This window comes from Rhinolophus ferrumequinum, chromosome 16 (genome assembly GCF_004115265.2).
Source record: "Rhinolophus ferrumequinum isolate MPI-CBG mRhiFer1 chromosome 16, mRhiFer1_v1.p, whole genome shotgun sequence".
Lineage (NCBI taxonomy): Eukaryota > Metazoa > Chordata > Mammalia > Chiroptera > Rhinolophidae > Rhinolophus > Rhinolophus ferrumequinum.
In genome coordinates, this window is record NC_046299.1 from 45,198,130 (window position 1) to 45,225,575 (window position 27,446).

Consider the following 27,446-nt stretch of genomic DNA (forward strand, 5'->3'; position numbering starts at 1 on the left):
TAATGCCAAGGGCAGTGCCGGATAGTCAGTAGACGCTTCGTAAAGTAACCAACAGAAACTCTAGATCTTACAAATTTTGTCAAGTTAATACTCATGTTTTCAAGTAAAAAGTGACATCACATTGTAGCATGAGATATAAAATTTTAGGAGGATAGGTATATTACCCTGGTATATTTTTGAATAAATAGTTTTAAAACTATGTTAGTACTGAAAGCAGTTTTTTCTATAATGCCACTATCATGATCACAAATTTTGAGTAGTTTCCTATTTTCTACTTAAATACACACACACACACACACACACACACACACATTTTCTAAGGCCTTTTATAATCTATAACTATCTTTATATCCACCTTACCTTTTTCATATATTTATACAGTTTTCTTAGAGCCGCCCAAAATCAGATTCATTTCCACCTCCAGCCTCTACCCTTGCACATTTTCTCATTTAGACCGTCTCATTCCCCAGCCCAATCCTCAGATCTCATTTACAGTCTAATACAAACTTCACTTGTTCATGCTTTTGTTCTTTCCTTACTGTGTTCCCTACTAAGAATCCCTCGCTTCTGACCTTCTGAAATCCTAATGTATTCACAGTCAGAAGCATGCAATGCATTATACAATTACTGTTGTTATTACTAATGTGTCTGTTTATTTTTCCCTTGAGGAAAAGACTGGGTCTTGGTCTGGATTTAGCACAAGGGTGAAGACTTGTAGTACAATGAATAGGTATCCAGATTCTGAAGTTGGACCAACTCTAGTTGGAAGTCAATTTCATTTGTATGTCCTTGAGCAATTTATCTGACTTTTAGGAATTTCAGTTTCTTTAAAAATAAAATGGAGAATATGATAATCAATCACACTGTCCTGAAAATAAAAATGAGAAAACATATATATTCATCATAGTGTAGTCTACAGTAAGCATTCATCAAAGTTTTTAGTCTCATGCCTCTTCTTAATAACGAGATAGTAGTTGAAGAGAATGTGAAAACAGAGCACTTTAGAAAAGTGTCGGTGACACTTTAGAAAAGATAATTTACTGTTTTTTTATATAATGTAAAATATGTATATATATGTATATATAAAATATGTATACATGAAATATGTATATATAAAATATGTATATATAAAATATGTATATATATGTTATATATATACACACAGACACACATATATATGGCTATTGAAAGCTACATGTGGGATACAGTGTACTAAAATAGTTGACTACTTATTGCTAAATAATGCAGAGCCAATTTCGACTCCACCCCATTCTCACAGTTCCCATTACAAACAAGCTCAAACAACTGCAGTGAAAGAAATGTGAAGTGGGTGGAACTAAGAAATAGAATATATACATACACACACACACACACACACACACATATATACACATATATGTGTATATACATATGTGTGTGTATATATATACATATATATACATATATATAACTATAAAACTGCATATATACATGTGTATGTGTATGTGTATGTGTGCGTGTGTATATATATATATATATATATATATATATACACACACACATATATACATATATATATATGAAACTGTTAAATTTAACCCTCAGGAAAAAAACATTGTCGTGCCTGTGAAAACTCTTGAAACAGATTTGGGAGTAAAAAGAAGTAAAGAACAAGGTTTCATTCATTTTAAAACAATTGGAGATTTATCATAGTTCATGAGAACTGAAATTAAACTAATTAAACTGAATTTGGATTCAGTTCAAATGAAAAGATTATCAAGAGTTCGAAATTCAATTTTGCTGTTTTACCTTAACTGAAGTTTAAAGGCACAATATTCCTATTCTGTGGATTCCTTTGGCAGTGATACCTATAGAATGTTGGGCTCTTTAGCTTTTGCAAAACATGAAATGTGTCTATTTCCCAATGAGTTGTCACTCTGTAGAGTTGTGAATCTTCTTTGAACACCGTAGCTACACATTATGACAACGTCAAAGTCACTGAGCATCCATTTATTTCATATTTCAGCATCCTTTTCAAACTCAATTTCAAGTATGCCAAAAGTAAAACATTAATTCCTTTGAGACAGAGATAGATGCAGAGCAGGAAAAACTTGACTGAAGTCTGTGTCCTCTCCACCTGTTGGTGACGTGTCTTTACCCTTCCATTTTCCTAAGTTCATTTTCCTTCTTTCCCAGTCTGGAACCACTCAGTTATTTCAATATATCCTTTCTAATAGTTTCAGTTCTCTCATCTCCTTATAATCTTCTGCAAATTTCTTTTCATCACATACATACACACAATGTATAATTCCTTCATGTATATCGTTAAGTCATTGTACTGAAAAATATCTAGTTGCTGTTTCAGTAGCAAAAGATAACATTAATTTTGATGATACATAAAGCACTATAACTAGAATTATGTAACTATGGAAATCAACCATTCAGGTAGCTCCAATAGAGATTATAACTTGATTTACCAATTTCTTTGTAAAAGTAATATGCTAATATGATATACTGAGAAGATTCCTGCCATCAGAGGATATAAAAAGGTTTCTAAAATTATTCCCTGGCAGTTTATTAGAAAGTCTGCCATATTTACTTACCAAAACCTCTAGAAGTACATACCTACAACTGCCTAATTTTATATAACCTGGTTTTTACCTTCCCTTGGATTTTTAGCCCCTGCCATTCAAAAAATCTTGAGATATCACTAATGAAATGAATATTTCTAACCATTATAAATATTACACATCATTACCTTGTGAAGTCTGTCATCTCCATCATGATCATACACATCTTCTTGGCCAGAACAATAATGTCATTGCTTGTATCATCCCATATTTCAATCTCTGCATCCAGCTTACTCTTTACTTTCTTGAAATCAGCAACTTGCTCAGCAATCTTTTCCTTTTCTGCCTCAGGCAACTGAGTCATTTTAGCCTAAAACATGTGATAATTAGATTTATAATTACTTCACTATGTCAAAAAGTATTTTAAAAAGAATTAGTCATTATATAAAATTCATAAAATTTGTTCATTTAAAAACAGACATATAGTTTTTTTTTTTAAAGTCATATAATCAAAACCTTCTCAGGTTTTATTTTCATATAAAAAATCTGTTGAGTTATAATTGTTTGCTCTAGAACTCCAATGTTAAATTTGAGATGAGCAATGTATAATTTAGTATCTGACATATTTAAATCTACTCTTCAATATAAATGTTGAACTTCTCAAAGTTCTAAAACATTAAATTTTTAAATTAATCCAAACTTAATGCAATACATTACATATGTTAGAAATACATATGCACATATTTAGTTGTACTGCTAATATGCTTCCAAAGGTAGAAGTATAACAAAATTTATCTCAAAATGGTACTATGTCTATGTATGTTTGTATATACATTCAGATAGACAGATCTTTACACAAATACTGACTATACATTGGTAAACAGAACAACTATACATTTATAAATCACATGTACATAAATAAGCACATATATATAATCATAAGGATGTACATGTATTTTATGCATATAAGCATATTCAGGTGTGTATGTGTATACAAATTATTTGGAGAGAAGAATAAAAATGTTATGGACATGGTTTATTAAGAGTCTCTCTACTTAGCATACTGATATTTGAGTTGCTAATCTGCCAGGCACAGTCAACTTAATGTGTTGGCATAGTAACAATTTTTTGGATAAGTTGTATTTTGAACAGTATGCAATTTGCATCTTCCACTTGCAATTTAAAATGTGGATGGGTGGAAAACCATCTATACCCCTAAACCACCATCTTCATAACCTTAGCCCCTGGGGATTTTCAGATGCTAGTCTCTAGGACACCTATATATGGGGAAATAGGAAGAAATCATGTCAAAAAGCTTTAAAATATTCTGGATAATAGGTTCAGAACACTGAAAACACAGTTTATTGAATCAATAGTGTTCAATACCAATAAAGCTTAAGTATATGAATGAAGGAATTACAAGCATGGTCAATGGAAAATTCAACTAAAAAAAATCAGAGAAACAATATCAAATATCTATCATTTATTATCTATTTATTATAAGCCTAACTCATGGTACAAAAAAAACTTGGTATCTGTAAAATTTCAGGTTTAATTATCTATGCTTCAGTTTTAATTTATTAAAGAAAATGAACAATGACACTTTCTGATTTGAAGTGTCCTTTAAATTCTTTAGCATATTGTTTGACGCATATTGAATGGTCAATAAATGACAGTTGTTTCTTACTCAATAGAAAATTACAAAACATATTCTCATATTTACCACATAAAATTTGCTTTCTTTTCATTACTATTTTATGTTATTTGAAGCATTAAGCTATGAGACTAGATTTTTAATCGATGAGTTATACAGGTAATTCTTCCTTAGGTTCTGAAAATTGTTTGTATTTCATTTCTCAGGAAATGTGGTTTATGTAATATGTTCAAAGAAGAGCAACTTTTACTGTTGCTGGCATATGGCAAGGCACATAAATGAAGACACAGCTCCTGTCTGAAATCAATGGCATGCAAGCTCATTAACAAATTATAAGCTACTAAACTAGCTCAAAAATATAAATGAATTTTCTCCGTCTTGACTATTAGTCAATATCATTCTCTCCATTTTCATAAAAAAGTGTTTAAATTTTCAAATAATAATAGCTATAGAAAGATTCAATTGGGGCTTCTTTTTATAGTCTTAATCTAATAAATATATAATCTATATACAATAAAGATAATATAGGCATGCCTCTGGATCCAATAAATAATTTTGAAGTGTACAATAGTATATAATAGACAGTTATTCATTATCCTAATAACAAAGTGAGACTATTCAAGAGGTGATCTGGTTAAGTGTATCCCTAGTTCTGTTCCTTGCAATGCCACTGATTTCCACTATAACCTTGAGGAAGTTACTTAACCTTTTTGCCTGAGTTTCCTTCCTTTGACACCAAAATAAAAATAAGTGTAACTGCCACCCATCTGCCATGCAGGCAAAAGGATCGATTATTGGATAACACTGCAACTGACCTTGTCATGGGCAGGAATCTCATCAGTTGCACTAGATTTCCTTAATAACATCTCAACTCACATGATGAATTACAATTGGCAGACATTTATTTCTGATAAGATAAGGGACAAAAGCTGGGCAATAGTTTACAAAATTAAAAGTTCTAGAGGATTCTGACTCCTTCTCACAGGATGAACAACAACAATAAAGCATTAAATTACTGGCTGACACCTTTATTGAAGATTTGTTTGTGCTTCTGTGAATGATTTATTATATGGTATCAATCAATTTCAATCAATATGAAAATTGCAATATGACTTAAAAGAATACTTGGTATTTAGGAATTCTGAGTGAAACTTCTGTATTGGTTTATTTTGTGCCGGGTAGATAAAGAAACTGAGGTAAAAAACTTCAGTTAAATCAGGTAAGTGGGATCTCTGATGTTATTGCTCGCTCGCCATCTTTATGGGCTCCTGCTCTAGAGTAGAACTCTTTATAAACAGCTATAAAAGGCTTTTTGAATTGCTGTCATTTAAATGAGATTATACTGTGTCAATTGATTGTAGAATCTGTTGTCAAAGACAATGAAAATAGATAACATTTATATATGCCAGACACTCTTCTAGGCACCTTACATATATTTAAACTTCAATCTTTATAGCATCCCTATGACAGAAGGATATTATTACCCTAATTTTATGAATGATGAAACTGAGTCTCCACAAGTTTTTTACTCAAGGTTATAGTGTTAGTTTATTCAGTGCTCATGAATGGAAGAATTAATATTATTAAAATGCTCATACTACCCAAAGTAGTCTATAGAGTCAATGCAATGCCTGTCAAAACACCAATGGCATTTTTTTTTTTTTTTTTTTTTTACAGAACCAGAACACATACTGAAGTATATTAGGGACCACAAAAGACCCCAAGTAGCCAAAGCAATCTTGAGAAAGAAGACAAAGCTAAAGTTATTATACTCTCTGATTTCAAACAAAACTAGAAAGCTACAATAATCAATACAGTATAGTACTGACAAAAACCAAACAGAAACAAAAAACAGTGACACAGATCAGTAGAACAGAACAGAGAACTGAAAAATAAACCCAGGCTTATATGGTAATTAATTTACAGCAAAGGCGGCAAGAATATACGATGGGGACAAGATAGTCTCTTCAATAAATAGTGTTAGGAGTACTGGAGAAATACATGCAAAAAATATTAAAACTGCTCAACTTCCTTAATAAACTCAAATGGATTAAAGTCTTAAATGTAAGATCTGAAACCATGAAACTCCTAGAAGAAAACATAGGCGGTAAATTCTTGTCAGCGTTAACAATATTGTTTTGGATATGTCTCCTCAGGAAAGGGCTACAAAAGGAAAAATAGATAAAAAGGAAAAGGGAACCCTTGTGCACTGTTGGTGGCGTTGTAAATTGATGCAGCCACTATGGAAAACAGTATGGAGATTCCTCAAAGAATTAAAAACAGAACTACCATATGATCCAGCAATTCCACTTCTAAGTATTTGTACAAAGAAAATGAAAATACTAATTTGAAAAGCTATATGCACTCCTATATTCATCGGAGCATTATTTCATTGCAGCATTATTTATAATAGCCAAGATACGAACATGACCAATGAGTCCATCGATAGATGAATGAATAAAGATCTGTTTCCTTTCCCTAGAATAAATTTCCTGAAAATAGGGACATATACATAATAAATGTTTGTTTATAGTTGTCAACCAAAATAGTCAAGAGATGAAGAAGAATAGGCTTATGGGGTCAAAATTTATAGCACTGTTTTTGTTTTTTGTTTTGTTTGTCACCTACATGTATACATTTTCTAAGTTTTAATCTCTACAAGACAGAAATTAATTTCTGTAATGTATTTTGCCTGTTTACTTTCAAATTCGGGTTTTCATTATTCCTCTAAGACTATGTTAATAGCACAAATGACCTTCTCATCTGTTTATCTACTGTTTAATTTCATTATGATCATTACTATTTCTTAAAATATTGGTATGATTACATTATTTCTCTACTTAAACATTTTCAATTATTTTCATTATCTCTTAGAAAACATACTAGACAATGAAAAATTTGGTATAACAGAAAAAAGGCAAAAAATATTGTCATACAGACCTCTATTCAAACTCAAACTTTGCCAAGTACTAGCTTTATAGCATGTAGCTTAACCATCTGAATCCAAATTTCATTACGTTAAAAGATGATGAAACTTAGGGTTTTTCTGACAATTAGAGTTATTTCTGTAACAATTATATACAGAATATATTAGGGGTTTAGTAAATGGTACTTATGGTAATTTATATGAATTATTTAGCCTTGCCTCCAAGACTTTTCACAATATTTTGGGAAAGGACAGTTAAATAAATATTCTCCTAGCCACATTGTGGAGCTTAGGCAGAGACCAAGTATAATATTTTGAGTAAACACATTGCATAAGCAATAAACCATACAAAAACATAAAATAATAATCATTTTATTCTTAGAAGTTCTAGAATCCAAATTACTTATTTTGCAGATAAGGAAACTGAGGGAAGAGAAGTGATTTGAAAAATATGCAGGTGGTTAGTGGCAGATTTGGTACATAAATCTATGTGTCACCGTTAGTAGTTCTATATTTCCACAAAATCGTTCTGCTTTACATAACTGTAACTTTTCATGCGAATTTAATTCTTAAGTAAATCATATAACTTTGCTCCTTTCCCTATCCATAAACCTGGATGGAAAATAGAAATAGAATTGCATCAATATACAAGCCACAATTATATTTATAAAACATTATACATGTTAGGAAATTCCTAATCAATTAATATTATTTATGTGGGTGGATAGCTAGAACTCAAAATCAAATGTAAGGGAGGGGGCAGGTAGACGAGGGTAAATAAAGCGGGTCGAATATATGGTAACTGAAGGAGATTTGACTTTGGGTGGTGAACAATGCAATATATTGATGATGTATTATAGAATTGTACGTTTGAAATCTATATAATTTTATTAGCCAATGTCACCCAAATAAATTTAATAATATATGTAAATATATATATGAACATACAACATAGGGAATATAGTTAATAATATTGTAATATCTTGTCATGGTGATAGATGATTACTAGACTTAGAGTGGTGATCATATCATAAAGTATAAAAATGCTGAATCACTATGTTGTACACCTGAAATTAATATGGTATTGTATGCCAACTATAACTTATTAAAAATAATTTTAATGTAAGAAATTCAATACATGGCATATGTATATTGAATAAATCTGAAAAGAGAATTCTTGTTCTTACCTATGGTGTTAATTGAATTTAATAGAAACATTTATGTATTTTTTTTTTAATATTCCCAAAGGCATTTGGGAAATAATGTGTTTTTAATATAATAAAAATAATAAAATATTTTGCTGGAGGTTTAGAAAATTTGAAGTGCTGCTGGGTGAAACTCAGCTTAATTAAAGTTTGGAGAACAAATTCACAAAAATGGTTTGTGTATTGATATTTTAAGCATGCTGAACATTTCAAACATATTCTGGAAATGTCATTAAAAAATCTTTCCATAATATTTTTAAATGATATTTAAGGATTGCAATTGGACTTTGCTTTAAGGAGTAATGTGTGTTTCTACATTTTCATGTAAATTTATTAAATCAAGTTTACAAATATATTAGCTTTCAAAAGCACTCAGTTTCCTCATTTGTCAAAAGATAACAATCTTAAAATCTTGTGGATTACACTGACAGCTCTCTGTCAGATATAAAACTATCTCATTTTATTATAAAACTTTATAGGTTTCAGGGGTTGGGTCTAAACACAGAGTTAGCAATTAAAACATCAGGCTTACTTGATTGATTATTATGTTCTAATGGTAAAAATAATAATATTACTACTAATAATAATAATTATCATTTGTGCATGTTTTACATAAGCCAGGCATTTTGCTAAACACTTTAAAAGTTATCCCATTTAAATTATAATATTCTGAGGTAGATATTAATATTCACTTTTCACAATCATGAAAATGAAGCCTGTAGGGGACATATATATGCATGTCTTCTATAAGTGAAGAAGAAAGAACTCCAACTTTTTTTTTTTTCTTTTACATCATGCCTTCTTTTTATGGTTTAATTTCCAATATAGTTTTTAGCACTAGGGTAAATTTAAGTCTTGAAAAAAAATAGTCATATATTATTTGTGAACCCAATATGTGTCCAGGTTCTAGAAAAAAACAAAGACTATTCAAGGAATCTGGGAGAAAGTTGGAAAAATTTAAATATAGACTGAGTATTAGGCAAAATTAGGAAATGATTGTTAAATTTCTTTAGTTGATGACAATATTGTGGTTATATAAGAGACTGTCCATTATTTTAGAAGATACTCACTAAAATATTGAGGCATAAAATGCTATGATGTTGCAATTATTTTGAAGTAGTTAAGAAAAAAACAAACATGGCTCTGGCATTATGTTAAAACCACTATATCTAGGTGGAAATATGGGTGTACATTGAACCAGTGTTTAAAATTTTCTATGCATTTAGTTTTTTCAAAATAAAAAAAAATATTGGAAAACAACTAATATTTTCTATGTTCTTGTTTTGTGAAGGCATCTGGGACTTTATAGGCTGTATAGTCTATTCTCTTATCCCTGTGACATCCCTAACCAATGATGTCCTCTCCTTGGACATACCTGAAAGTGTGATGCTGGGTTCTCTGAGACTAAGAGATAAAGTTGTCCCTGAAAATTTTACCAGTAAAAACCAAAACAGTGAATGAGATTCATGACCTGCAAAGTAATCCTTACATAATAGATAAATACGGCTGAAGACTCATAGGAAACAACTTCATTCAAGATCTTAATGTGTATCATAATGGTTAAAATTTAAATTAATGTGGCTGTATCAAAAGTCTTTCTCTAAAAAGAAAGGTTTTTAACTCAAGTGTGATGGTCTGCTTGGAACCTCAAAAATGATGCTGGTGGGAGGAGGTATCAAAAAACTAACACAAATATCCCAATCCTTTGACAGATGTTACCCTAGCATGGTCATATATTTCTTGCAATATATATTTTAGCTATAGGGTTAACACCAAGCCTTTGAAATGGTACCACTGGTTCCTTTTGCACCAAAACAGGTGGGTTATCATAAGTTGACTTCCAAAATAAACTATCTCAAAAAGAACATACTTTAACAAGCTTATATGAGTATTTTGATCTAAATGGTCCTGCGTGTGTGAGTGTGTGTGTGTGTGTGTGTGTGTGTGTGTATATACCATGTTTACCCTAAAATAAGACCTAGCTGGACAGTCAGCTTTAATGCGTCTTTTGGAGCAAAAATTAATATTAGACCTGGCCTTTTTTTTACTATATTATAAGACTGAGTCTTTATAATATAATATAATATAATATAATATAATATAATATAATATAATATAATATAATATAATATAATATAATATAATATAATATAATATAATATAATATAATATAATATAGTATTATAATATAATACCGGGTCTGATATTAATTTTTACTCCAAAAGACGCGTTAGAGCTGACTGTCCAGCTAGGTCTTATTTTTGGGGAAACAAGATTTATATATATATATATATATATATATATATATATATATATATATATAGAGAGAGAGAGAGAGAGAGAGAGAGAGAGAGAGAGAGAGAGAGAGAGAGAGAGTTTAGACAAATTTAAATTCAATCCCATTGTGTTTTCTTTACATCTGTATTCCAGGTTGTTAAAATACTTTTGTTTTTTGGTGCTGCCAATACTGATGAGATAGAAATCCTCATGTTTTGAAACTACATAGCTACATACAACAAAGGAAAATTCAATAAATAAATATGACAAAGGTTGTGAAAAACTCAAACAGCTCTAGAAGCTCATTCATTCGATTTGCAAGAGTGATTTTAGGATGAGATTCAGAGCCTAGTAACCTTTACAGTACACACAATTTAAGTAACTTTGGTTACCTGAATTCCATGCCCCAGTTTAAAAAAAAATTGGAAGTAGTCTGACTCCAAGGAAAGAAAAGAAAATCTATCAACGAGGAGAGAAAGCTCAGACAACTGGGGGATTTCAGTTTATGAATAAGCTCCCTTGCTCATATATGGACAGCTCTATCCTACTATTGTATTACAGCGTAGTACAATTATGTTTGGTCATAATACTGCCTGATTATTTACAACATCATCACCCAGCATCCACGGATTTTCTACTGACAGTGGAGTTATATGGCACCACTCCTGCTCTCTCCCTGTGCAGAAAATATCAAATTATATTTAGAACATTTTGGTTTGTAAGTTAGGATACTTAGAATACAATTTGAAAACCAATTCTAGTAAATATTATTTTCAGTTTAAAAATATATATTTTGGTCCAAAATAATTTATTCTGTAAGAGTTCCAGGAAGTGAAGTGTTTTACTAAATATGATTTGCGTATATCTTTTATTGGGTGATATTTAATGTTCATTTACCACTCAATAAAATATTTTATTAATGATAAAATCTTGACAAGGTATATGAATAGTGTACCATTAAAATAAGTATCATTGATTAAAAAAACCCTGTCTCTATTGTTTCTTTGCATAGTTTCCTCTTAATTATACTTTATAATGAATATAATTTTATAAAATTTATGTATTAAATATATAACTGAATGCAATCATTATTAACATTTCTCTCTTATAGCTTATAGGAATTTAAACACTTCATTCTATCGTTCTAATGACATTTTTCTTGACAAAATTACATTCTGAGGAATATGGTAGAATTGCAAATATTTATGACATTTTTTGTCCATATATTATACATATATATGTCTATATTGTTATGATTTAATGTAGTACCATGATTAATGGTCTATATAAATATATTGATAATACCTGTCTTCACATAACCATGGCAAAGAAGATGAAAAAAATCTATTCTCGTTAGATTATCAGTTGAATATAGATTATGTAATCCTCAAAGAAAAGTGAAAATTATATTTTTATATAGTATGTGACCTATTTATCATTTGCTATGTATTCAAAAACGTAAAAACAAAATTATACCAATTTGGAAAATCCACCAATATTATTTTTTTGTGACTACATTATTGGTCAGGTTTCTGTGTTTCATTGTGATCTAAGACCCATGGTTAATTCAAATTATGCATATTGAAATGTAAATAAAATTGAGTCAATTCCTTATCATACATGTCTTGAGAATTTCAAATTCCTTCCCTAAGAGCTCTGTAAATTTCTGAGGTTTGATATTACCCATAGGCACCTTTCTGCTCTGCATTTCTACTCTCACTTATCTACTGCATTCACCCGAGACTCACTTTATCTGGATACTCCCTTCTCACTCCATTGTGGTGACCCAACAATTTTAAACTCTTTAAAAAAAATCATTCATATACATAATTTATATATGAAAAACTTGTGAAAAAAGAAATATGTGTATATATTTTTTTGAAATGATAATTTTACAAAGCAGAAATGGAAATAACTTAAAATTATAACCTACCTGGTTTTCATTTGAGGATGTAGAAAATTGGAGAAAACATTATTCCCACATTGAAAACAACAAAAGTTAGAAAATCATGACCTTTTCTTTTAACCTATCAGAGTTATCAATCAAAATTGCTCTGGATAAGTAAAACATGAAAGAAAATTTTATTCAAAACTGCTACAGTAAGAGAGATAACTAGAACTCAACTCTGCTGAACCAAAAGATGGGAGAGCTTTTAAGCACTGGGGATTGCTAGTAGAAAAGTACTAAAGACATTTAGGGGGAGATTGTTCAATGTGATTAGGCCATCTGTGTTTTCTAATGATGCTGATTATAGTTAGACTCCTGTTTTCCAGCAGAGACTGGTATAGAGAGGCATTATCTGTCTTGATTATCACATTTCAAAGAGGTGCCTTCCAGATCCTTAGAAAAATAACCTGGGTTGTTAACCTGGCAAGAGGCTGAAAGGTTATTTGCATCTCAAACAGGTAGAGAAAGAATTTCCAATGGTAAATTTTCTAAAAAAAAAAAAAAAAATGCTCTTCATAAAAGGGAAGTCAGTGAACTGTGGTCTGGAAGAAACCTATCTAAAGTGAAGTCAAGCTGAGAGGAGCATTAAGGTCATCTCGTTCAGAGGTGACAAGCCAATCAACTCACCTGAGGTCTAGAGAGAGACATGTACCTGCTGGAAGAAGTGCTTTCCAATGCTTGCTTGTCTTGGGCAGATGTCATTGAACATTGGGAAAGTGAATTCAACTAAAGAGTTGAGAAATTGGGTGAGCTTGGATATTGTATGATGCCAAAAAGTAAGCAATTGCTCAAAAGAGAACAGGGAGAAGGAGTTAAAAGAAAGCAGGAGCCAAACTTTAAAAATTCTAATACCAAAGATGGGACAATTAGAGTTAAAAGCCATAGAATTCAATAAATATCTATGAGTTCCAGGGTGATATAAAAAGATTGAATAGATAAATCATGTGAGAGAAGAGACAGCTCTTCTTCATAATTCTAATTAGTAAATGAAAAATAAATAGAAAATTACTATTAGGCAAACACCACCATAATAACTGTGGCAAGATTCAGTGATGAATATTAAAATTAGTAGATAAACATTTGAGAAAAATAAGATTGGAATAGTCTTAAACCATTTCCCCCAAGATGTTTATCAATTGCAAAGAAAAAAATAACAGTAATTTTACAGTGAAGAGAGCTAGTGGCCAACACTTTAACCAAGTGATAAAGGCCACCATCACCAGAAATGGGACCTATTGACATCTTGTACCTTGTGATTTGATATACAGAGAACACATGGGTTCTGTGGTATTTATTCACTCTGAAAATGCATAACCTTAAAATAATCAAGAGTAAAAAATATCAGGAAAATCCACATTGAGGGACATTCTATAAAATACCTTATCTGTACTCTTCAAAAGTCAAGTTAACTGTCATAGTGTGCATAGGAGATTAGAAGATGTGACAACTAAATACAATGGCATATCCTGGCTTTACTCCTAAAATAAAAAACAACATTAATAGGAAACCTGATGAAATCTGTAATTTCGTTAGTAGTATAATACCAATGTTCATATCTTGGTTTTTACAAATATACCTTAGTTATGCAAGATGTCAACATTAGCAGAAACTGGGTGATGGCAATATAGGAACTCTCTGCACTATCATCACAACCTTTAGACAATTCTAAAATTAGATATAAAAAGTTAAAACAATGAAAAATATACATCCCAATCTTCAACCATACTTCAGTAAGCACATGAAGATTTATTTCTTAGTGGTCACCTTTTTTTTAGTCCCACCTTCTTACTTTGACCCTTTCTCTCCTGTGTGTTCTCCTATAAGAAAATACTGCATATTTTTAAAAAAATATTTTAAGTATTCTCTGATATCTATTTACCCAGCAGAGTCTCATCCATCACCGTGCAGCTTACTTTCCTGAAGAAAGAGTCCTCTTCTGAAATGAAAGTCTGAAACTATTAAAATATGTTTTTCTCCTTGCCAGAGACCTTTTTAGGGAAGTAAAAAGACATGAGGGCAAAAATAAATTTTAAAAATCATTCTTAAGATTAAGGTGCCCACCAAACTGAATATGAATGTTTACTTATAAACCAAGAATCTATAAAAGTCCACATACTTTTGGATAACATCAGCTTTTAAAGAAACATTTGCCACATCTTAAAGCTAGAATACTATCATTAATTGACAAGCAACTTATGATTGAGGATGTTTAAATGGATTCTCATGACACAATAAAATGAGATGTAGCCTAGATTGTTCCTTGTAAGAACTCCGCAAGAGTAAGGCAGCTGGACAAAGCAATGTGTGCTACTCTTTCCTAGATTTAACTCCCCCTTGGGTATTTTTTCCCTAATTACCACTGCCACCATATCTTTGGTTTCACTTGAGGGCCAGAGGGCCTCTACATATATCCTACTTAACATCTTGCTTGTGTGGGGGAAAAAGAAAAATCAATGTCCTATGGCCAGCTAACATGAGACAACATTAAGCAAATGTTAGAAATTAAAAATGGCAGCCAGATACAGGGTAATATGGTCTTGATAAAGAGGCATCTAACATCCGGTTCATTTTTCCATCCTAGTTATCGCTCACCCTCTATACTGTGGAAATCATTTTAGTATCCATTACTGATCGCCCAGGCACCTCTATGAACATTATGATGTCCTAAATATAACCATAGATGACCAAATCCCAGAGAAAGGATTTTTCCATTCCAGCTCCCTGAGCACCCCCTTCTACAACTGACTGACATTAAGAATGGTAGTCAGTCATCAGAAGAGACCTGATGGACTTTCAAAGTATTGTCTTACAGGCACCTAAAGTGTGTCCAATCCAAATTTTACATAAAACACTATGAAATACTCGACTATTCCCACAAGAATAGATCTATTCAAGTGGCGTTAGTTTTAATCCTCTTGTAGTCTGCTGTGCTTTGAAATTTACCATAAACTGAACATGATTTCTAGAATTCTAGATTACCTATAAAAATGCAGGCATACTTGTTAACCAGATTTTTCCTAAATAAACATTTTCTAAATAATATACATTATCGATCTATCTATGTAGATAATACATAATATACAAATTTCTCAAAAGAATTTTTGGAATTAAGAAGAAAAGATAATTTTTAGAAAAAAAAACTCACCTTGATGAACTGAATATGTTTTATTTGTATGCGCATTGTACATTCCTATTTTCTCTAAGCCTCCTTAAACTAAAGAGTAATTTAATAAATCTCCCAGTGAATTATAAACTGTTTCCCAGAGGCAGGACCCTATAATTAAAAGATAAAATGTTTGGAACAACTTGTGCACAATTCAAAGGCATATTTTAATTTTATGTATCTATTATCTATCTATCTGTTATCTATCTATCTATCTATCTATCTATCTATCTATCTATCTATCTATCTATCTATCTATCTACTTACATATTTATTTGTACATTTACTTGTTTAAGATAATGTCCAAGAATCCAACCAAACTTCCTTGGGATCCTATAGGACAGAACACTGGAACACTACTTAGGAATTGGTCCCCAAGATTTTCTGGATTATCCTGACAAGATAAGAATCATCAAGTATTCTTCAAGGAGAAATTGATAAAAGCACCAGGAAGGTGCTGCTCATGAGAACTAACAAAGTGAGACAATATGTGAAAAATCAAGAAAGAAGAACTTACAAAAGAATCCCTTTAAACTATTACCTGTGGCAAAGATCAAGCCTTATACTATTTCAGAAAAACACACATACCATCCCCTCAAAAACAATGAGCTTAAAAAGATTTGCCAAACAAGAATGAACTGAGATATTGGTTTCAAAACTTTAAGGTTGTATTTTTACTCAGTATTATTAACAAAAAGATTATGTTAGTGAGAAATAAATCATTTGGGAAAATAAATGAGGAAGGGGCAGACGGACAGGAAGAGGAAATGTGACATGATATGAGAAAGTACTGAGGTGTATCTCTCATTATCTTGCTGGTCTACTGTGGGCAAGCCATTTTCGTCTCAACATGAGTTTTCCATGTAAGAAACTTAGAATTTGTGCCTGTTGGCATAATATAATCAGGTGCCATCCAGTCACTTGAACCACAACAAGTCTCAAAGTACAGTTCAAGGGCACCTGGAATAGATTACAGCTTGCCTGTGTAATAATAGTGTAGAATTTTAAATAATCTATTTACTTATTTATAGCATAATATTATTGTTTGCATTCCTTGTTTGTTTGTTTGTTTTCAATTTTATGATTAAGGGAAAAACAAAAAAGATTATGGGAGAGTATTTCCAGAAAGTCACAATGTTGGTATATTACTATTCAAACAGTCCCCAAAGAATGTAAATTTAAGTGCAAAAAATAGCAAGTTCATTTTTATATATTTACGCTTATCCTTATACTGCCAATAGTATTCATAGTTCTCTAAACAAATACCACACGGCTTGATATATCCGCTTCTTTCTGTATTACACCATCAGATCTCAATTAAAGGACTGTTCCCTTTATACACAATGCAGGTAATGCAATTCCTTTTTTTTCTAAATGGAGTTTCAAAAAAAAAATTTTTACATGAGCATTTAAACTAAAATCTGATACCACTGCTGCCTGAGATTCAAAATGGGTAAAACTCCTTTGCTGCTGTGATAATGAAAATGTAGGGTTTATGGTAACACCTATCCCACATCAGCAGCACTAATGACACAGGAAATGTGTATAATCTAAATCCATATGGTTAGAACACACTGAAATTAAATACACAAAACATAATTCTTCTTGTCTTTTGAATGTGAATTTGGAAAGGCAAACATCTGGATGAGAAGGGCACGTAGCAGCATACTCAGGCTTTTACAAGTTCAATTCCATTCAGGAACTAGAAATGAGACTGCGCTCAAGAGGCATCTGACACATGAGCCTAACTTAACACTGAGACAGGATATAGATGAAGCTGTGCCTATGGATGAGCACAAACAGATAATAAAATTAAGGCCTCAATGAGTTAGGCTTTCAAAGGTAAAACTCCAGGGTGTTTAAAAGAACATTTCAGAAAGATATATCCAATTTTACTGCAGCCTCAATACAAACAGCTTGCAAACAAACAAAATCTATAGTAATCAGAAACATTTCCCAAGTAAAAGATGAGCTACAATACTTTTTGCAAAGGTACTCAAGTATGGCTTTGCACAGTCCTGTAAAATTAGGAGAAAAAAAAAAAGTGGGGAAAAGCACTTGTTGCAAATTACTCTATTTTACCAAGGCCATAACACACACACACACACACACACACACACGTATACTCACACATTCAAAACAAACAAAACGGTGGCAGGGAGTGAAAAACTTTAATACAAAAACTACTATCATTTTATTTAAAAAAGAAGAGCTATTTTACCATGAAAATAATTAGGAAGTACCCAATCGAAAAGCACAAATGTTCCCAAGAAAGAATAGCTGGTACACTGGTTAGTTTTACCTTTCCCCGACCCTCTAAGTTCCACCTCACTGACATCTGGCAACCTCTTGGGATGTTTTGGTTGTCACAACTGGGGTGGGGGTGCTCCCTCATCCACTGGGCAGAGGCCAGAGATACTGCTAAACATTGTACAGTGCACAGGACAGCTCCCCATAACTAAGAATTATCGGACCCAAAATGTCAATAGTACAATTGTTGCGAAGTCCTGCCTTCCACTACTGTTTTGGCCAATGGTCAGTGAACACTGCCTCCTACTGATCTCAATGTGCTGGTAGGATGGTGGAGCCAGTGATATCTGGGCTTGCCTGTCCTTTAATTTGTGCTTTGCTTTCATTCATTCTTACAATCATTTAGCAACAGAACTGAAGTGGTGAAATTCTACTATACCAGTTAGGATCAGACTGAAAAATTGGTCACAAAACTGCAGTTCTATCACTTTGACATCTATCCTCTTTACTTATTAGTTTGTATCTGAACTTCAACACATGGGAGGTGATCAGTGCTCTGTGTTAATTGGTAAGTAAGAAAATATTTCACCAGTTTGAGTTGAGAATCAGTAGCCTCCATCAAAAGACAGAACACAGAAATCTCTTTTTACACCAGGCTTTAAAATGTGTGCTTAATTAAATATTTATTAAAAGTGTATATGCTCTCTATTAATGTAACTTCTTAAAGACTGGGAAAATGGAATGAATTTATAACCATGGCTTTCTCTAGTTAGTAAAACTATAGGGAGTTATATTTCCTCAAGTTTTTTTGATAATAGGGACATATGAAATTATGTATAAACTGTAAATAGTAAGATGGACTTATTTTTGTCTTAGTACTTTCATACATATTGCTTGATTATTTATAAAATACTGTTTTATATACCAAAGATTTTGAAAGTGGTATTTCAGTGTTTGTTCTTGAATACTACATATATATGTAGTTATTTCTATAAATTTTATTACAAAAGGGGATCATAACATATATAGTTTTCTGTTATTTTTCAATATCTTAATGTAAAATATTTCAATGCTGGTAAAAATATAGCTTCAGCATAATTTTAAATCCCTCTTACTCCATTCTATAGATCCAATGTCATCTATTTACAAGTCTTCAATGGTTATCAGTTACTTTCCATTTCTGTATGTATGTATATATATAGATAGGTAGGTATACGTATTTTTTGATAGTCAGTGGGCACATATTTCTGTATTGAGTAGGTTGTGATAGATATCTTTTTGCATCACTTGAAATATATCTGGAGGAAAATTCTAGAAGTCAAAAAGAAAATACTTTTTAAAGCCTTTCAATGCATAATTTTCAATATCCCTTCAGAAAGTTTACCCTAATTTATATCCCCAGAAACAGTGTATAAGTGTCCATTTACCAAAGAAAATCTGACAATGAATATCTTTTTTAATTTTGCAAAGATGATCAGAAGATAATATTCCATTGCTGTTTTCCTTTGCATTCCTTTGATCTCTGCTGAAACGAAACAACTATTTACATGGTTATTATAAATGTACCTGTATTCTTTGTAAATATTCTGATCAGGTGCTATGCTCATTTTTCTGCTGCTGGGGGTTGGGGAGTAGGGTGGTGGAATCATTTTTTCTTACTAATTGATGATAATCTGTTCATATACAAACACAGTTCCCCAAATTAATGTTTGTCTTTTAACAATTTTTCAGATTTGATATTATGTTTTGTTTGTCTTAGTTTCATTTCTTTTATTTTGTGTTCTTGAGAGTAAAGTTTGCCTGTTTTTTCCATTGTTTTTCTGTCTTTGACATTATAGTTAGAAAGTCCTTTACATTCCAAGGTCACAAAAATAAATATTTATATTTATTCTTTTTTTATCAAGTACAGATTGTTAGTCATAATCTTCAATTTATTGAACACTGTTACTCTTAGTAAATAGAGGACTCTCCCGATCCCAAGATAATTCTGTTTTCCTTCCTCCCTCTCCTCTTTCTTCCCTTCTTTCCTTCCTTTCTTTCATTCTCTTTCCTTATGGCTGTTTTTCTATTCCTTCCCTGCAAATTAAAGCATAAAGATTTTTTTTTAAAAAAACTTACTCTGGTTCACCTTGACTTAAAGGGCTCATGCTTAATTCACTGCATAACATACAAGTGTCTTATGATTAAACATTACTGCCTTTTTATAAACACCATATTTTAATAAAACCGACCATATGTTAGGTGCTTAATATGTTCTATCACTGCAGTAGATCCTTTTAATATAATCTTTCTAAATACAATACTTCAAGGGAGGTATTATCTGAATTGACATGAAGAATCAAAATCTCAGAGAAATAATAAATCAACAAGACTATATGTACGATTACATATAGTCACTAATAAAAGGCGCAAAGATTCACCCCAGAGATGGTGACTCTACAGCCAGGGCTCGTTTGTTTACCTCTTGGTGCCTCTGATAAAAATAAAAGCCAACTGAACCAAAGGGGTTCTGCATATTTTTACAAACCATGCTTTGAAATAAAATGCTTTTTCTTCAAAACACCATTTACATACTTTTGTGAAATTTAAGTAATACGGTAGCAATCCTAACTTCATCACTTCACAGAATTACACTAATCTCATGCTACACTCATGGCTATACAATTGCAAGCAAATTGTGTGGCCAGCAGGTATATAACAACTTGGATTCTGCTTCTATATAGCTCAATTTCAAAATATAGATTCCTGCCATTTTGAATGAGATTTTGAGGCCAACATTTCATATCCGTTGTAGTCTCCCATAAATTTAGCACTTTTCACCAGAAGTACACAAACAGGTTTTATTCAAATGGTTCCATGCAAAGTCCAGACTGCAGGAAGGGTGGGTGTGTTGTGCAGTGGGAAGAGCGGGAGCATGGCAGGACTTGCAGCAGGTCCCCCTGGGTCTGTCACTTCACACAGGTACTTACATAATCTCTCTCTATCTCTTTTTCTATATTTTTGAAGTAGGAATAGTAATAGCTACCTGAAAGGTGGTTTTGCAGAACGGTCAATAAATTTAAAGTGTCTGAAACATATTAAGCATTCAGTACATAATCATTATTTTTGGTTGCTGTTATTATCATCTTCATATGAGAATAGATAACTGTGGTATACTAGGGCATACCCATATATTTTACAGATAAAAGGCATACTTTGAAAATAAATTTGGGAAATATTTTAAAGGAGGAGAAATTTCTTTGTCATATCGACTCCTCCATGGAAGGCTGTGCTAATTCCAACTTCCCTAAAAGTTAATTTCAGATACCAACTCTATGTTCCTGGTAGCCTAAAAGTCATATTTGTCTAACTTCAAGAAAACAATTTCTTCTCAATTTAATATGCTAGAGAAAAAGATGTGCTTATGCAAAGGCACATATCTATGAAAGAGGAATTGACATGCAATTTTAGTACAACAGGATATTGGAGGAAATTTTAAAAATGACGTTATTAAATTCAATCTTAGTACTATGTAAAACATCAAAGTCCCGTCAGAAAGCCAATAAAAAAGTAAATATACCTTAGTGCTAATTTTGGAGGATTTTTCTATCTTTTAAAGTTCTAACCTTCAGGTCAATTGAAACTATAAAACACTTTGTCACTACCTAGGTTGTTTACTCTCCCCTGCAACCAGGATTTTGCTTGTAGAAAGGTTTGGACCTCTTATCTCTAGTTAAGCCTAAGAGAGAGGAAAAAAAAGAAGACTAAAGTAGCTCTGTCACTTTTAATTTCAAACATGGACAGCTGATGGCTGGAGAGCAGAGAGCTCAAAACCTTCCAAATTGTTGCTTTGGGAAATACATAACTTACACTATACATAAAAAATACCTGGATTGATGAGGGATATTTTTAGTCTCATCATATCTACACAGCCTGGACAAAGAATTGCTATATATTCTAAAGTCACTGACTTCTAAAATCTACTCAAATTCCCTGCTTAGAAATACATTTGCCTTCATTAGTGTGAAAGGTGAATATTTTAGCAGCCAGGTGGTGATGTTTTCACACTTCTATCCTGCTAACTACATATTCAGTGTACACATTCCAATTGTTATGTCTTAGAATGCAAGATCCAAGTGACCAGCACCACAAAATATACAAGCAAGTGCTTCCTGAACATTGCTTGGATGCAGATAACTCTGCACCTTCCCTGGCAACAGTCTGGCAGCGGTTTTCTGTGATATTCTATTTTGTGTGCCTATCTTAACATCCAACACACCCAATATCCCCTTATAATCTGGTATTCCTTCTCCTATACCCTTCTACCCAAGGAAACAAGATAGAGTTCTCTTTGCCTTCATCTGAAGCTTGAAAAACGACCAGGGCTGGTACCTGACTCAAGGGCCACGCATCCACAAATTAACTAGAAACTCACGATAGGACCCCTTGCAAAGGGCTTTGGCCATAGCAGGAAATTTATTTAGGTTGGTTAGTCAGACTGGCTTTTCCACAAATTGTTCTGAAAAATGTGAAGAGGGCTGATCAGGAGAATGAATGCTGCCAACCTACAAAATTAGCAGATTCACATAAATGTGAATAAATTCAACAAATGCTGTGATGATGACAGTAACAGTGGTACTCGTGGTTATGAGCAGCATGATGACGGTCCCTTAAGCTTGACCCCTGAACTATGTGCTGCTTCTTACAAACAGTAACCCACAAGCTTCACAATAACGCTTTATTGTAAGTCTATTTTAAAAATAAGCAAATTGAGACATAGAGAAGTTAAGTAATTCGCTGAATGTGAACAGCTCTAAGTGGCAGAGTTATGATTTAAAGTTGGGAGCCTGACTCCAAAAACGGTGTACTTTTTCTTTACATTATCTTAGAATCAGAAAGGAGAAGACTTGTCTGGTTGACATTTTTAAAAAGGTTTGTTTCCTACAAGTACATGAGTTTTATAGAGCTGATGACTCCACACTGAGGCAAATGTCTTTGTTCTATGTCTATTCATATTTACGTGGGATTTTGACTAAGCCTTAGAGATATATAATGTTACAACCTGTACAACTCATTATAGGAAATACAAGTTCACATTCCTAAAAAGCAAACGTTGGTTAATAATCACTCACTGATTAAAAATATTCATGTAAAAAGCCTAGATTTAGATTGTGGTACTTTCAGTGTACCAAGGTCATTTTTAGACTATCAGAGGATTATTTAAAACAAGATTTTCTTTTGAGCTCCTTTTCTTTTTTTTTACTACCTTTACCATTACTGATATACATTGCCTTTAATAGAGAAAGAAGTAAGCACATATTTCATATTTCACCAGCGATTACTAATTCAAGATTATTTGATTTATATATATTATATTTTCAACATTAAAAAAAGAAAACAGGACTTTTTCAATGACAACAATTCAGAGAGTGGCCAAAAGGGCAGCACTTAGTAGCCAGATGTCTATCACAAAAATCTCTAAACTTAAAAAGGCAAATGATCGCTTAAACAACTTAGCCTCAGAATTTTTTTTCCAAATTTCTTTTCTATCACGTACATGGGCAATTATTTACTAGGACACTATTTTTGAAAAATAAGAATTATCCTATTTATTTTGTAGACAAATTATATATTGGTTGGATAAAAATTCTCTACCTGAAACAACTCTTCTCCCCCTAAATTTTCTGCACATATTCCTTTTCCCAAAGCACATTTATGGTCAACATCATTTATTCATTTATTCATTCAATAAATATTTATAACATATATACTATGTGCCTAACACTATTTTAAATATGGAGAATGTATAATAGGGAAAAAAGATTAAAATAATTGCCTTTATTAAATTTACTATCTAGAAGATGGACTAAATAATCAAGTAAACATGTCGTATGTCAGATAGTGAAAAAAGTTCAATAGAGGAAAACAAAGAGAGGGGAAGAGGTTTATATGGGGGTTAGGAATGTGGTTGCAGTTTTAAACAGGGTGGTCAGTGGTGGCCTTGTAAAAAAGGTGATATTCAAATGAGCAAGTGTGTCAGAAAAGAGATTTGGGGAGGACAAAGTCTGAATGTAGAGGGAAACTAGAAACAAAGATAGCAATTTCTTTGAGAAAAAAATATAGTCACCACATTATACATAACACTTCACTGCAAGTTTAGAAGGTTGCAAAATTGTAATATAAAGTTATTTGCATGGAAGATGACTTCCAGTCTAGTTTGTAAATTTCAAATCTGCCTACTCGACGTCTTCATTTGATCATTTGATTGTCCAATAAACTTTGTAGACTAGACACATCTGATCTTCCACCATCTCCCATCTGCTTAATTCAGTCTCCCTCATGTCAATATAAATTGCAAATCCACATTCTCAGTTCTCAAGCTAAGAACCTTGAATTGTCCTCAACTCCTTTCTCTCTTTTATACTCAATATTTAATTCTTCAGCAAATTCAGTTGACTCACCCATCATCATAGATGCTCAGTCAACAAATTTCAAGCTCTCTATTTCCCCTCAGCTTGACTAAACTTTAGACAGTCTTTTTCCTGATTCTATGCCCTTATTCACCCTCTTCTTGAAGTGTGTACTTTACATAACTTATAATTGGAAATTCTTTTTTTGCCCTTTTGACATATACATATGTTTAAATACTTCTTACCAGTTTTACAATGCAGCACTATCTTTCTCAAGGACCAGGGAGCCATCTCTTTGAAATGCAGTCATCAAAGAAGATAGAGGCCTACCTCCCAGTCCCTGTGGGAGAATACCTTTAGAAGGTAAAGGGCCTACCTTTAGAAGGCAAAGTTGTAAAACTATCTCTTGTCATAGAGACAAAGTTTACTTTTCCTTTGGGTAAAGACAATTAGCAAACACAGAATGGCCTACGATCCCCTTCACCTCATGTCTGAAAAATCTTCAGCCCTTTATTTTAGCAAAGTTGAACTCAGACTGAGTTGTGGTCACTCTCTCCTGTAAATTATGAATTAATTATTATTCTTAAAATTTATTAATAGCCTTGAATTAAAGTTGTTTTTTGTGTGTGTGTGTGTTTTTTTTTTTTTCTGTTTAACTTTGCCAGAAAAATTTTTGTTTGACAGTAGTGATAGTGGAGGTGGTAAAAAAAAATAGATAAATTCAGAAAATATTTAGAAGACAGTAAAACAGAATATATATGATTAATTGCCAGAAGCACTCAAAAATTATTCCTGGGTTAAGACGGTAACCGAATGTATAAAAGTGCCAAAAGGAATACAAATTTGTGGGCATAAAATGATGCATTCAGGCTTTGAAACAGTGAGTAATACAGGCTTCTGAGGAGAGGAAACTTACAGGCCTGTCAATAGATGTAGCAAGAGCTCAGGAGACAGGATTTGCCTGTATGATAATTTAAGTCTTGGGATTGCATGAGAATATGCAGGAAAAGTGGGGAGAATTAAAGGACTATAGAGGTCAGACCAGTACTCCATAGTGAACTCTAACGTTTAAGTAGTGGATAGAGAAAGAGAAAATGATGAAGCACAGAGAATGAACATCCAGAAAGATAGGAAAACAGAGTTATTGCTAAACACGCAACTGAAATTACAGAAACCAATGATGAAAGAATGCACTGCCTAGTGTAGTACAGTTGAGTAATGTAATTTCATCCAGGTTTACCTGAGCTGCGTTTTTCACAGTAACCTAAACCAAATTACATCATAAAGAACGTAATGAGGTCATGTCTCTCTATATTCCATAGGTTAATTCAGGATAAATTTGAATTATTGAGAGTATATTCTAATAATAAATAGGGCCTATTAAAATGCTTCCAATTTTTAAAATAAACCACCCTTCCATGGTATGTTTTATATTTTCATGATGGAAAATATTCAGCGGACTGCATGCTGCAACACAGCAAGAGAAAGTTCCCTCATCACCAACATGAAGTTAGAGTGCACATGGCTCTTGTATTTTTTTATCACGAAGAATCATCGCCAGTATTTTAAGATTTGATATGCTCCAATTCATTTGCTGCTGTTGACATTTTGAGGTTGTGTTCAGTAACCTAGGCAACTGTTCCCATTTCTGTCCTAATGTACTTCTATATATATAGCTTATATATATTCAATGGCCTCGAAGATATTCTTTAAGGCAGAGTAGGGTTACAAACTATTTGCTCTGAAGTGAATATAATATTAAAGATATAACAAATCTTAGTTATCATACAAATAAAGACTACATGTTCCTTTAGTTTTCGATGATTGGTAAATGTGATGAATAATGCATTATTTAAAAGGTGACATAACATCATCATGCTGAAATATTATATAACTACAGTTGAAATAATAAATGTCTAAGTGCTTTGTTTTTCAATGTTGTAATTCAGTAAACTGAATTTCAGCAATTAGAGACTATAGACAGCTTCAAGTACCTACAAATACAAATCTGGCCTTACTTAGTACTAAGATGAGTTCCCTTTTTCATTCCTCATCTGCAAGATACTATGAGCAAACTTTAAATTATGTGAGACAGAACAAAATCTTTCATTTAGTTTTTAGGGCTTATTAGCTTTTAAGCTATATAGGCAGAGGGAAGAATTATTGGAACATATGTCATTCATGGAGAGGGTTATAGAAAAACAGTGATTTTAAGTGACTTGCAAAACTGTCTCCAACAAACATGTGTCCTATAAATAACAGAATGATTTTTTCTTTTATGAACATGTATCATAAAATTGGGAAATTAAGCCCTGTATAACTTGATGAAGGTAACTGAGGACTCTGAGACAGATGGGAACCAATGGGTCCCCAAGCTACTGAAGTTCCAAAAGGAAGAAAAACTCCCAGTGCAGGGCTAGGCTTCCAATAATAAAGAAAATAAAAACTTGAAAATTATGGTTCAAATTTTATGTTTTATCTCACTCTCAAGACTTGCTTTCTGTGATCACTATTTCAGTTCTACATTATTTATGTAACTATATGTATACATAAAAGTGCCAGTATCATTAAGAATCACATTAAAGCCATTGTCCTTGTAACCTCTTAAAGCAGTTCCTGATAACTCACCTTAGGAAAAAACAACATCAAAAGTCTTTTGCTAATAGAATGTCCAGCATGTCAAAAATGTTTAGCACCGTGAAACCAGACAACCAAAGTAATTTCATATCAGGAGACTAAGAGATTTGTATTTATAAAGTGAGCTACCCAAAAAGGAAGTCAAAGCACAACGCTAGCACACACAAGTCTATACTTATCATGAAATTCACTTTTATAAAAATCAGAATGTATTGAGTATATCCTGTATACCAGAAACTAAACTAAAATTTTCACATATCAAGTTTAATCTTCAAACACTATAAAATAGTAACCATCGTTATTATCACAATTTTACAGATGGGAAAACTGAAAGCTAAAAATATAAACTAACTTCCCCAGGGTCATTTGGACATTAATTGGTGGAACCTATATTTGAACCAATGTCTATGAGATTGCTAAGTCCCTACTCTTAAGTTCTGCATTATAC

The 27,446-nt window shown here is 32.3% G+C and overlaps 1 protein-coding gene across 3 annotated transcripts in view; it reads right to left on the reverse strand.

The window, feature by feature from the left end:
- CTNNA3 (catenin alpha 3) overlaps positions 1–27,446 on the reverse strand; it is a 1,431,866-nt gene that overhangs the window by 125,831 nt on the left and 1,278,589 nt on the right. For all 3 annotated transcript variants that reach the window (XM_033130597.1, XM_033130596.1, XM_033130595.1), the window contains exon 15: positions 2,738–2,919. In XM_033130597.1, coding sequence (XP_032986488.1) covers positions 2,738–2,919 — 182 coding nt within the window. The remainder of the gene's footprint in view (positions 1–2,737; positions 2,920–27,446) is intronic.